The following is a 12,303-nucleotide window of genomic DNA, read 5'->3' as shown; positions in this document are numbered from 1 at the left end:
CGGAAATAACAAAAAAAAAAAATAAAATGCAAAAAAGATTTTTTCTTTTTTTGCACACCATTCTGCTTAACGTCGGTGTGTTGTAAGTATTTATTCAGTTATTTCTCTTATTTTGATATTCTGATATTCTGATATTCTCTTATTCTCTTATTTTGTTATTGTGCTATTCTGATATTGTGCTATTCTGATATTGTGCTATTCTGATATTCTGTTATTCTATTATTTTTCCATGAGGAAAGGAATGCAAAATACGCACAAATAAATATTCCTCGCGCATAAATAAAAAAAAAAAAAAAAAATTAAAATATGCTAATACGAAATTGTTCATATACTTGAGGAAGATTATACAGTGCATCAAAATAGAAAAAACAAGGTGCTACAAACATAGGACTTTGGCACTGATGAAGTAAAATGCGTATTTTTGGATGGTGATATGTAATCCCTGTTTGCGGAAGTGTATATCTTATTTCGTAGTCATATATGACAAATTTTAATATTGTTGTTTATTATGTCTTTTTTTATATTTTATTTTTTTTGGACTAAATGAGTTGCAGCAAAAAAAGAAACAACGAATTGTTATTTCCCGTAGCAAAATTACAAAAACATTTTCCCTTAATTGAGTGGTGGCAAGGCAAAGAAATTTTATATAAAATTCAAAAAAAAAATCAAAGGACTTTTGAAAAAAACCCATGTGATAGTTTATGGGGTAAGTTCATTAACTGCTTGAGAAAATATCCTCATACTATTTCCAAGTGCAAAATCGAAGGCACAAGGTACTTGCAATGTTTGTCATCAATAAATCAGAAGGAAGATATAAGCAAACCACGGAATTACATAAAAGTTTTAGAGTATTTTAAAATTTTTAATGAGACAAGTCGATTTAAATACAAAAAACCAGAGTTAAAAGATTACTCATTTTCGCAACAATTATCCTTTGAAAGAAGCAAGGCCATCAGCAAGGATGACCACAAGGACGACAATAAGGGCATTTTTTAACTTCTTTTTACATTTCTGCGAAATATTTCTTTTATTTCGTGAGCATCTTTCGTATGTGTAAATATGTGTATAATATATATATATATATCATATGTTATGTATAATGCGTCATATGTAATATGTATATATAAATATATATCCCTTTTTGGAACACCTTTAACAGGAAAATGTAACATGACATTCACTTTTCAATTAACTCCATTTGAAAACAATCTAAAAGTTACTAATTGGATCCACATGGATAAATATGCATGGGAGATATATGTATGAATATATTCATATTCGTGTGTGCGTGTGTATCTACAGGATTAATTAAAATATTATGAACGGTTCATAAAAATAACAAAAAAAAAAAAAAAAAAAAAATATATATATTTATATATATATAAATACACATAATATTAGCTAGCTGATAAAAATGACAAGGTATATACGCAAATTAATGCACGTTTTTTTTTTTTTTTTTTTCTCCCTCTTTTCTTCCTAATGCACATTTTTCCAACCATTTTTCCAACCATTTTTCCAACCATTTTTCCAACCATTTTACCAAACATATTACCAAACATTGCACACACACGTTTTATAAACCTAAAGTGCTCATAAATTTCTGTTAAATTTATGTCAGAATTGCCGTTCTCGTGTTCCGCGCGAATGTTTCTTCATCACTGCGGGCTCTTGGTAAACTTCTCTTAGCATGCGCGAGTACGCCTCCTACATTTATTTGTGCAACTCTGCACACGTGCATATATTTATATGCACCTGTATAGATGCAGGAGAGGACATAATTATACGTTAGCTTTAAAAAAGTCTAACTATATGTCTGTCTAGCTGTCATGCTGGGTAATGTCCATTTTTTTTTCCCCTTCATGTTGATTAATTTCTTCCAAATTTTTTTTCTGGTCAGTTACTGAATATAAGATATCACATAAGTAGTTTTGTTGTTCCTTTTCTGACCTGCATTTTCTCCATTTCCAGAAATGAATTTTGGCTGTTTTATATCCCAAATTTTCAAAGTATTTGTGTTTAATTTGGAAAGAGGTATGTCTTACGATGGTATCCAAGTCTATTACAATTTTTTTCTCATTTTCAATAAAATCTACAGAATAAGAATGAGTAATTTGTAGTGGAACAAAATTTAATTTAAAATTTGGAGCAATTATATTCAAAACATTTTGTACTTCATGGAAGGTTTTTAAGGCTTGCAATTTTTCATGATCTATTCTTAAAAAATCATTCATAGCATTTAGCCACGATGGGGAAATATTATTTAAGTCAAATTTAAAGGTACTATCAGCTGACAAGAAATAAATTGGTTCTCTAATTTTTGCTATTAAGGTTAAAGACTTTGGAACATTTCTGCTAAATAATAAAGAAATTAAATTTTCGAATTTTTCTTTATCCACATATTTGGTGTAATAAGTACATGCATGAATAAAATCAATTATAACAGCAGTTTTAGTTGTATTAAAATGCTCATAATTTATGTTTTCCAAAATTTTGTTAATTCTGTTTTCTTCATTTATTTCATTCATATAAAATGTATACAACAATTCGCATAAAGTAGTTGTGTTACAATTTTCTAAATGCTCTTCTACATTTTTATATATAACGTCAATATGGTTATTTGTAGTGAATTTCAATTTTGTCAAGTTGTATATAATATTAATTAACGCTGTATGATGAAAATGGGATATATTGTCAAAAACTAAATTACACAAACGACGAATTAAAAATCCTCGTGGTATACCAGCCATGGATAATGTTTTCAAAGCTAATGTTACATCTCTGGTAGTAAATCTATCTATTTCTTCGCACATCTTTTCAACTATTAAATTTGTTAATTCAACATCTAAATTCTGTGATAATCTCATACATTCTAATAATTGAGTTAATAAAGTTGGTGTATACGCATCAATATTAGATATTGTTTCTTTTTTCAAATGTTCAAAAAAATATTCATTCATGTTATTACATAAACCTAAGGAATAACCTATTCCAACTAGGTCACGTGGATTCATATTTATCTTTTTTAATGCATGCTCACTTATTTTTGTAAGTACTTTCTTTATTTCATCATTATTTATTGATATACTAGCTAACCTTAAAGCAAAATTACACAAATATCTAGTGTTCATAATACTTATACGATTTTCTATCTCTTCTATAAAATTTAAAAATTTCTCATTTTCTACTATTTTTTTCCTTTCTTCAATTTTTTTTCTACTTAAAGTTTTAATCAAATTGTATAGTTTGTCTATATTCATATTCTTGTTCTCTTCAAAAAAATTTATTATCTCATCATTAGTCATGTATTCTTCCACATTGTTCTCTCTTTTTTTTTCCAAAACGTTGGTAGTAACATTTCGGTACAGCACAAGCTCGTTTAATCTACTTGAATTTGAGTTAACCCCTTTGATTTTAGTACACGCTCTATTTATTGTGCCAAGGATAGGTAAGCAGCTTATTCTTCTCTTTGCCAGCATGGGCAAGAAATGGCACTTATCGACAGCTGTCTTTATAATTCTCATTTTTCCTAAAGCACCCTAAGGAGATGAAAAGCGAATGGTAAGCGTGCAGAAGTAAATGTGGAGTTGTAAGCAAAGGGTACTAAGCTGTAAGCACTAAAAGGCAAATGATACACCGTAACGTGTTAATATATAAAATTTGTACGGCAAATGTTCTGCTATTATATACAATCTTGAGCGGTTTTATATTTTTTTATTTAACGTATTGAGAATGCAAGTCATTCGATAAAATCGAGTTCCCCCTTTCTCTGAATCTCGCTTCGGTCTCATTCAACCTTATTTTCTTATTCTCTCCGTATATGTTTGTTCTTACTTCTTGCTTATTACTTAGTCCTTTTTTATTTTGTTTTTTTCCCTCTTTACTTCTTTGTTTCTTTACTTCTTTGCTTCTTCGCTTCTTTACTTCTTTGCTTCTTTGTTTCTTTACTTCTTTGCTTCTTCGCTTCTTTACTTCTTTGCTTCTTCGCTTCTTTACTTCTTTGCTTCTTCGCTTCTTTACTTCTTTGTTTCTTCGCTTCTTTACTTCTTTGCTTCTTCGCTTCTTTACTTCTTTGCTTCTTCGCTTCTTTACTTCTTTGTTTCTTCGCTTCTTTACTTCTTTGCTTCTTCGCTTCTTTACTTCTTTGCTTCTTCGCTTCTTTACTTCTTTGCTTTTTCCTTTTTTTTTTTTTTTTTTTTGAGCTAAAAAAATGGATAGCAAATACTCTTATGTGAAAACCCAATTAAAAACACTCTTATATATTTTATATTCTTACTATATGAGAAAATTTTTTTTTTTTTTTCTTTTTTGCTATTTCGAAAAATTAATGTAAATTATATGTAGAGCAAAGAACATGCACTGCTTCATCATCAGAATGACATAATTATAAATTATGGTAGCTCTTTACTTATAACAAGAAAAGAAAAAAAAAAAAAAAAAAAAAAAAAAAAAGAACCTTTAGCCATATATACATGGATGAATAAATACATGTACATGTACTTATTATGTATGCGAATAAAATACTTAACAACTTGCACATAAAAATTGCTTTCTCCAGGTGCACCGGGTCATGTTTTAACATAAGCTCCTTCTATGATCGCAAATATTAAGGTGTTAATTTTAAAATACCTTCTGGGGTTAATTAGAAAAAAATTTTTTTTTTAAACAAGCCACTATATGAAGAAACTTAAATTTTTAGTATTTAAGAGCATTGTTAACTTTATGGGTATAAAATACTGCTACCCTTGGTTCTTTTTAATTTTTCCGCCCCATTACAATTTCGTTCAGATCAATCGTACAATGTATGAATAAGCATGAAAAGCAGTGCATCATTATATATTTCAATTTGAAGTGAAAAATATGCTTCTTGCTGATTTTTTTCCTCTACGGGAATAGAAGTATGTGTATATATATATGCATACATATATATATATATATATATATATATATATATATATATATTTCTTTTTTAACAAGTGGGAGGCGCTTTTTTTACATGATCTACTCATGTGTGAATAACAATACATTATCATGTTGTGCATTTTACAAGCTACATAAAGTCCTCCTCTTTTTTAATTATAAAAAAAAAAAAGGGGCATGTGGCAATGTTCGTTTCTTTTATTTGATGTTATGGTACTAATAAATTATGAACATGCTCATAAAATTTCAAAAAGGGTCAGTTAATTTTCCAAAAATCAAAAGGGAGATAAAATGAAAAGTGGTCACAGTATAAAGGGATAAGATATAAAGTGTAATCGAAAAAGGTGTACAGACGTGACAAATAGTAAGAGAGTTAAGTAAAAAAAAAAAAAAAAAAAAATTGTAATGAAGTGTAATAAGGAACAACACGATACAATAAAACTTGCCATACTAAAACAACAGTGATGTTTACCTTCACATCTACAATGCTCATTTAACCCATTCAGAAATAGAAGTGCATGCATGGTGTGTTTAAATGTGTCTTCTTATAACGTATCTATCCCTTAACTACTTCTCAGTTGAAGCTTAAAAATTGTATAGGTCCGAAACTCGCGTGCTGAGTTTTCCATCCTGCAAATGATGTTGAAATTGCTCAGGGATTGTAATTTCGTTCCAATCCCCCTCCGCATTTTCTAAATGAATATTCATTTCTGATGACAAGGCAGTTGTAAACTCACAGTCCGTGTTTTCCTTTGACAAATATATTTGTACCCCTACAGATTTATCAACAGAGAGGGAAGAACATTTACCCAGTATTTGAATTTTTATATTTTTTGAATGTATTATTTCGATAGATGATATTAAATTTTTTAAAACGGCATTACATTTTACACACTTTTGTATTTGTAATGATTTAAATTTTTCATTTTCTATAACAATTGTACTGTTTTCACAATTAAATATGTTCACAGCATGATTAAGTTCCACTTTGTTTAACTTAACGATCTCTTCATTTTTGTAGTTTGACACATCCCACTGATTATCTTTCAGGTTTATTGCTAGTATGAAAAACAGGGGAAAAAAGAGGGTGATACATGTGTACGCATAAGCATACATATGACCATGCACGCAAATATACAAATGAAAAACATGCACACATGCATGCCCAAACACGTGTACTTTTTACATGTCAACATCAAAAAGAAGGAAAATCATTACCCTTACTCGCTTCGCTAGTCGTCATATTTCCGCAATATTTTAGAAAATTTTCTTACAGTATTAAGAAGATGCCCTCGAGTGCTTTTACTTTAGTTCGTTATTCTTACGTTTTATAAGTACTGCTTCGTCAATTCACTCTGCCACTATATCTTTGTTGACTTTTTTTATTTTATTTTATTTTTTTTTTTTCTCTCTTTATACAGCTCCCTTTTTGCGTTTTATTTCATGCTTAATAGTTTTCTATTCTTTTTCTTTGGTTATAATAAATGTAGTATTTTAATTTTACGCGAAAAACGTCTAAACACCGCTACATGTGTAAATCTCAGTGACAAAGTCGGAAAACTGTAAATCTTTTTTTTTTTTTTCGAAAATGAGAAGTGCCAAATAAAAAAAAAAAAAAAAGAAGAGAAAAATATAGTGCTTACTGCTGAAATTTTATCAAAGAAAAAAAAAAAAAAAAAAAAAAAAAAAAAAAAACTGTAAAGGTTAAGTGAAAATTACAACAAATTTGCTAAAATTGCAAAAAGGATATATACAAAAAAAAAAAAAAAAAAAAAAAATAGAGGAATGCAATGGTAAGAGGAATTGGAGAACGAGCAGGAGACAGTTTTAACCTTATATTAAACGTAAATTTTTTCTTTTTTTTTCTTTTTGATTTTTGTTTATTTTCTCTTACTTTTTTATCAATATTTTGAAGAATTGAAAAAATAGAGGACCGATGGAAAAAAAAAATATTATACCACGATCCACTATAAGAAGACAAATAAATTGATCTTTGCACATCTTGTCAACAGAGATGGTAAGAAAAGCATCCTAACGGTGCAGTAATGTGTGGCATTGTGAAAGGAACGGCAAGGTAAAATTTGTAGAAGAAAAAATGGTAAGTATGTAATTAAAAAAAAAAAAAAAAAAAAGAACAAAAGGACAAAAGGACAAAAGGACAAAAGGAAAATGATATAATAATTCAATAATATATATATATATATATATATATAAATAAAATGAAAATAAAACAAAGCATGCGCAGATAACATGCGTGTACGCATACATGTTTTTATATATACCGTATTCCCGTATGCATTATACAAATTGTGGCGTAAGATAAATATGTATATGAAGAGCTACTTGGGGGAGAAGAGCAAAAAAATATACAGAAAAGAGAATATAGAGGCTTTTGCTCATGCTACCCTCATATATGCACACATAAATGAAGCTATAATGCATCGTTAAAATCTTGTATAAGGTTTTCTTTTCAGTACTTGGGGAGGGGAGTAACTGTTTTTATAATTTTTCGTTTTCATTCTATAAAGAAAAATATATCCGTTTGATGATTTCCTTCTTGTGATAGATGTTGTTGGGGTTAACGACATTACAATATAAGTATAGACAAACTTAATAAGACTATATAAAATAAATGTATAAATATTAAAGGTAACAGTGAGAAATAAAAATAAAAATATTACACGCATGGAATGTAAAGTCGAAAGTAGCATATTATTTTATTTTATTAATTTTTTTATTATCTTAAAAATCATTGAATGTTATAAGTTAGCGTGTTGTGAGTTATTTGCAATTGCGATGTAAGTGTATGGGGGAGGGGCGGTAAGGATAAACATAAACAAATAAATAGACAGAAGTTTATAAATACGTATATATATATATATATATATATATATATATATATATATACATATATTCATGCGTGTACATATATTCATTACTTCTCTTCAATGTATACACCTGTACCTTCCCTGTAAAAAGTAAACCAGCATGGGACGCCCGAAAAGTTGCATTGTTTGGTTTTGCCTAGTATTTTCTTATTTTTCCTTGTTTTATCATGTTTATTCTTGTTTTTCCTTGTTTAATCTCGTTTTGCCTTACTGTTCTTTACTTTTACGAAAAGCGAGTTATGCTAGTTAAGAATACGGGATGACGGGATTGATAACGTAGTGATTCGTTGGATTGGGTGAATGTCGCTTCCTTGGAAAACTGTTTTCTAAATTATTAACATATAAATATACTCCTATGCAGCTAACTAAAATAAACATAATCAAAAAAATGAGTGCTCCCCACATTAGTCTGGAGTAGTATATGGTAGACGTACCCATTGCATTGTTATCAAAAAATTCTGCAAAATGATAAGAAGAAAAATGTATAATTACATGTGTTCGAATATCTTCTAAAAGATGAGGGGAAGGGAGACCTGACAATACCTCCAAGGGGAGATATTATATTAATTATGCAAAAAACAAAAAAACAAGAGGGTAAAAAAAATGGTAAAAAAATTGAGAATCATAATTAAGAAAAAGCATTAACTCCGTGTAATTATGTGGGTCTTCGCGTATTATACTGAAACACTCCCATCGCGCATTAATCCCCACGCCTTGTAGCCCACTGATCAATGTTCGCTCGTTCGTGTGTTTCTTCTTTTTCTTTTTCTTTTTTTTTTTTTTTTTTTTTGTTTTTTTCTAGCTCATATATATACATATAAGCATACTTTGCACAGGCCAACATATGGCATTTAAGCTGCTCTTACAATTTTACTTCTCTTAAGAAAGTTAAACTATATAAAAAATGAACTACAAACAGACGTACATACGTGCATATATGCACACTCGCGTAAGCACACGCAAAAAGGGCAAATCAAAATGCACACTTTTTTGATAATTTTTCCCAGTGCAAACCTCGGTACGATATGGAGGGGTTATAAATATGAGCAGACATAACCTCTAAGAAGTTTTTCTCCGATTCATTGTTTAATATATGCGGTTTGTTTTTTCCCCTTAGCTTATTATTTTTTATATCATACTTTCTCCTCTTAACTGTCTTATCATCCCCTGCATAAATTACCTGAACAAGCAAGGTAAAAAAAATACTTGCGTACAGTAATAATTTCATTTTATACTTTAAACAAATAAATAACAAAATCGAATTTTATTAACATATTCAGAGTAACGGATATTTAACAAAAAAACATAAGTGTCTAAATAAAAATACTACAATTGGGAGTAGTAGGGAAGGATTAGCAAACTAATTTTTATGCATTCTAATTGTTATAAAACTTGTCCAAGTATTTCATTTTAGTCTTTTTCTGAACGGCAAAAATTGTGCAGGAGAATTATCAAAAAGAAGAAAATAAAAAAATAAAAAAAATAAAAAAAATAAAAAAAAATGTAACACTAAAAGGTGTAATACTACACTTATGTGGTAAAATTTTCCAAATTGTTTTTTACTTTTTTTTTTTTTTTTTTTTTTTTTCAAAACGATTGGCACGATCTCTGCATTTAATTTATGTAATAACGGAAAAAAAAAAAAGAAAAAGTAAAAAACAAGTTTCACAAAACTGTTCGTAAAATCGTTTTGTAAAATTAATTCATGTGTAACGCTGTACATTATGTTAAACGATAAAACAATCGATACACACAATTCGCTGAAGTGTTCTCTTTGTGCAAGTTCACAACAGAGAAGAATTAGGAAGACTATGCTTTTTACCTGCACACAAAAATGGAACCCTCAAGAAATGCGTACTCCATGCACGCATGTATGCATGTATGTATGTATGTACATACGTACGTATGCTCGTATATATGTTCGTATGTTCAAAAAAAAAAAAAAATAAATAAAAGTCTTCTCTGTGACGTGCCGGCGAAGCATAAGAAAGGAGTGTCAATACATGCGGCACTGTTTCGGGTAGCACATATGGGTGCATACATACATATATATACACGCGTGTATATACATATATAAATATTATATATCTCCCTCCTTCCTCCCAGTAAAAGCCTTTCACAAGTACATTAAGGCGAAAAGGGGAAAAAAACAAAAAAAAAAAAAAAGAAAAAAAAAAAAGAATAGCTACTCAGAAAAACAGATGATAAATTGGCCAACCAGTGCACTTCTTCTCTTTTTCCCATCTCCCCCGCCGCTTCTAACCGGCCCCGCTTCTTTTCCTTCTAACCCCGTCGAATCCCCTCGCGCTTCAAAATATGACCCTATCGTTAGGGTTTATCCAGTTCATAATTTTCACATTTGCGGAGTTAAAAACGGGCATGTCGACGTCTACTCTCTTAGGAACGGGATCCCTTCTATGTGGTAGAGGAAACGAAGAAATGGACTCGACTTGAATTACTTGTCTGTTGATCTGATCGAATGTATTTTTGTACCCTTGAAATTGGTCTTCTTCATTTTTTACATTTTCATGGTCACCAATATCTTTATACCCAATTCTTTTCGAATATATTAATTCTTTAATTTTTGTTACTGCTTCTTTTTTAGAAATCCTTTTCGTTTTATCATTACAGAGTTCATTATCTTGAAGAAACCGCTTCACACTTTCTTCTTTATATATAGCCTTTATAGAGCTTTTTGAAAAAAAATATCTCTCACTTAATTTTTTAAAACTAAATCTAAATGGATCAAACGAGTGTAAGAAATAAATATATTCTCTTAATAACGGATCAACAGTTTTATGTTCCGGTAATTTAATTGGAAAAATTCTTGTAAGAAATTTTTTAAATCCACTATCTTGCCAATATTTATAATTTTCAAATGTTTGTAAAGTAGGATTTCGAAAACCTGTGTAATCAGTGTAGTTTAATTGAGTGTTTGTATCTCTGCTATATTCTTCTCGTATATTTCCTTTGTCATTCTTCATTGTGTTTTCTTTTGTTGGTATAACTACTTTGTAGTTATATGGCACATTGTATGCATAATTATCTGAAGAAAAGAAATGGTAAGTATTCCTCTTTTCCTTTTCATTTCCCCTTTCCTTTACTTTTATATTTTCCTTCTTTACGTTTTCATCACTCCTCCATTTTTCTGACCATCCTGAACTATTTTTTTCCTCAGGTTGCATGTATGAGGGGTAAGCCTCTTTTTCTCCCAATGGGGGTTCAAATAAATTTTCGTCTTCCTCTCTCACATTCGTCTTTACGTCCATTTTGGAAAACTCTGAAACATCCAAAAATTTTGATCGTTTCGAAGCAGCATTTTTTCCTCCTTTGTATGTCCGTCCTTTGTTACTCCGTCGAAGTATCTTGCACAAACGTATCGCCATAAAGGGTGGAAAAAAACAAAAAAAAAAAAAAAAAAAAAAAAAAAAAAAAAAAAAAAGAACAATCAAATGCTACGATATATATAATATTGGTACAAATTTTTTTTCCCCAAATAGAAAATCCTAAGCGGGTAAGGACACCCCTCCATAATCCGCACGACATGTAAGTACAAACCCAGAACGCAAAAGGCAAACGAAATAACGAAAAAAAAAAAATTATAATTTTTCAGGTCGAAGATTGAACAAAAATGTGTATTGCAGCTAAAAGCTAGTGATAATTAAAAATAAATAAATAAAACAATAAATAAAACAATAATAGAATTAAAAAATAAATAATAAATAAAAGAATAATAAAATTAAAAAAAAAAAAAAAAATTAAAAAAAAGCATAATTTATATTTTTTTTTTTTCAAATCAGTTGATCGAATAACATATGAGAAAAAAAAAAAAAAAAAAGAAAAAAGAAAGTGTAACTACCAGTGGCATCGTTAAAAAAGAGTAATTATCATTTTTATTACCCTGGAGGAGCAGTCAGTGGAGAGAAGTGAATCCCTCCGTATTTGTACAACTGGCGCTGCGACAACACTTTGAGCTTACAAGCACGTACAAAGTCATACAAGCCTGTATGCATGTATGCGCACGTGTGTAAAAACACTGATATTTCTCTCAAGAGATATAATGCCCTTAAAAATGCCTTCTCTTGAAGCGGTAAAAGGAGTATGCTGCTGTTCTTTCATCATATTACCTTATTTTATTTTTTTTTTTTTATTTTATATAATCTCTAACATTAGCATTTTTTTTTTTAACTAAAAAATTGTAAATATAAAAATGCAGTTATTAGTTAAATTTTGCGGAAAACAAAAATGAATATCACGAACATTTTACGTTTTAGTACAAATGAAGTAATGCGGCCAAACGAAATATGGTCATATGAAATAGGGCCAGACGAAATGCAGCTAAATGTAAAAAAACAAAAAAAAAAAAAAAAAGGCAAAAGTCATCCCTTACTTTACAAAACGCTATGAGAGTTACACACACACATATATATGTATGTATATGTAATGATAGCAAACTGGTAATTTTAACTATGTAGTAGATGAAAAGGATGAGGAA

At 29.4% G+C, this 12,303-nt stretch overlaps 4 protein-coding genes across 4 annotated transcripts; 1 reads left to right on the top strand and 3 right to left on the bottom strand.

Annotated features, from left to right (window-relative positions):
* Window positions 1-543: 543 nt before the first annotated feature.
* Window positions 544-996, top strand: MKS88_000708 (uncharacterized protein; the record flags this gene model as incomplete). Its single annotated transcript, XM_067218339.1, has 1 exon — window positions 544-996. One exon carries the CDS (start codon window positions 544-546, stop codon window positions 994-996), a length of 453 nt encoding a protein of 150 aa, XP_067075491.1.
* Window positions 997-1,820: 824 nt separating this feature from the next.
* On the bottom strand, window positions 1,821-4,582 carry MKS88_000707 (heptatricopeptide repeat and RAP domain-containing protein; the record flags this gene model as incomplete). The annotated part of the gene is made up of 3 exons (XM_067218327.1): window positions 1,821-3,539; window positions 3,724-4,202; window positions 4,525-4,582. The coding sequence occupies 3 exons, from the start codon at window positions 4,580-4,582 to the stop codon at window positions 1,821-1,823; spliced, it is 2,256 nt and encodes a 751-aa protein (XP_067075490.1).
* A 923-nt stretch (window positions 4,583-5,505) lies between these two features.
* Window positions 5,506-6,163, bottom strand: MKS88_000706 (cyclase-associated protein; the record flags this gene model as incomplete). The annotated part of the gene is made up of 2 exons (XM_067218316.1): window positions 5,506-5,978; window positions 6,139-6,163. The coding sequence occupies 2 exons, from the start codon at window positions 6,161-6,163 to the stop codon at window positions 5,506-5,508; spliced, it is 498 nt and encodes a 165-aa protein (XP_067075489.1).
* Window positions 6,164-8,054: 1,891 nt separating this feature from the next.
* Window positions 8,055-11,194, bottom strand: MKS88_000705 (uncharacterized protein; the record flags this gene model as incomplete). Its single annotated transcript, XM_067218307.1, has 3 exons — window positions 8,055-8,266; window positions 8,823-8,988; window positions 10,130-11,194. 3 exons carry the CDS (start codon window positions 11,192-11,194, stop codon window positions 8,055-8,057), a joined length of 1,443 nt encoding a protein of 480 aa, XP_067075488.1.
* Between the last annotated feature and the right edge of the window lie 1,109 nt (window positions 11,195-12,303).

This window comes from Plasmodium brasilianum, chromosome 2, assembly GCF_023973825.1.
Source record: "Plasmodium brasilianum strain Bolivian I chromosome 2, whole genome shotgun sequence".
Taxonomy (NCBI): domain Eukaryota; phylum Apicomplexa; class Aconoidasida; order Haemosporida; family Plasmodiidae; genus Plasmodium; species Plasmodium brasilianum.
This window is presented reverse-complemented; position numbering and strand designations above follow the sequence as displayed.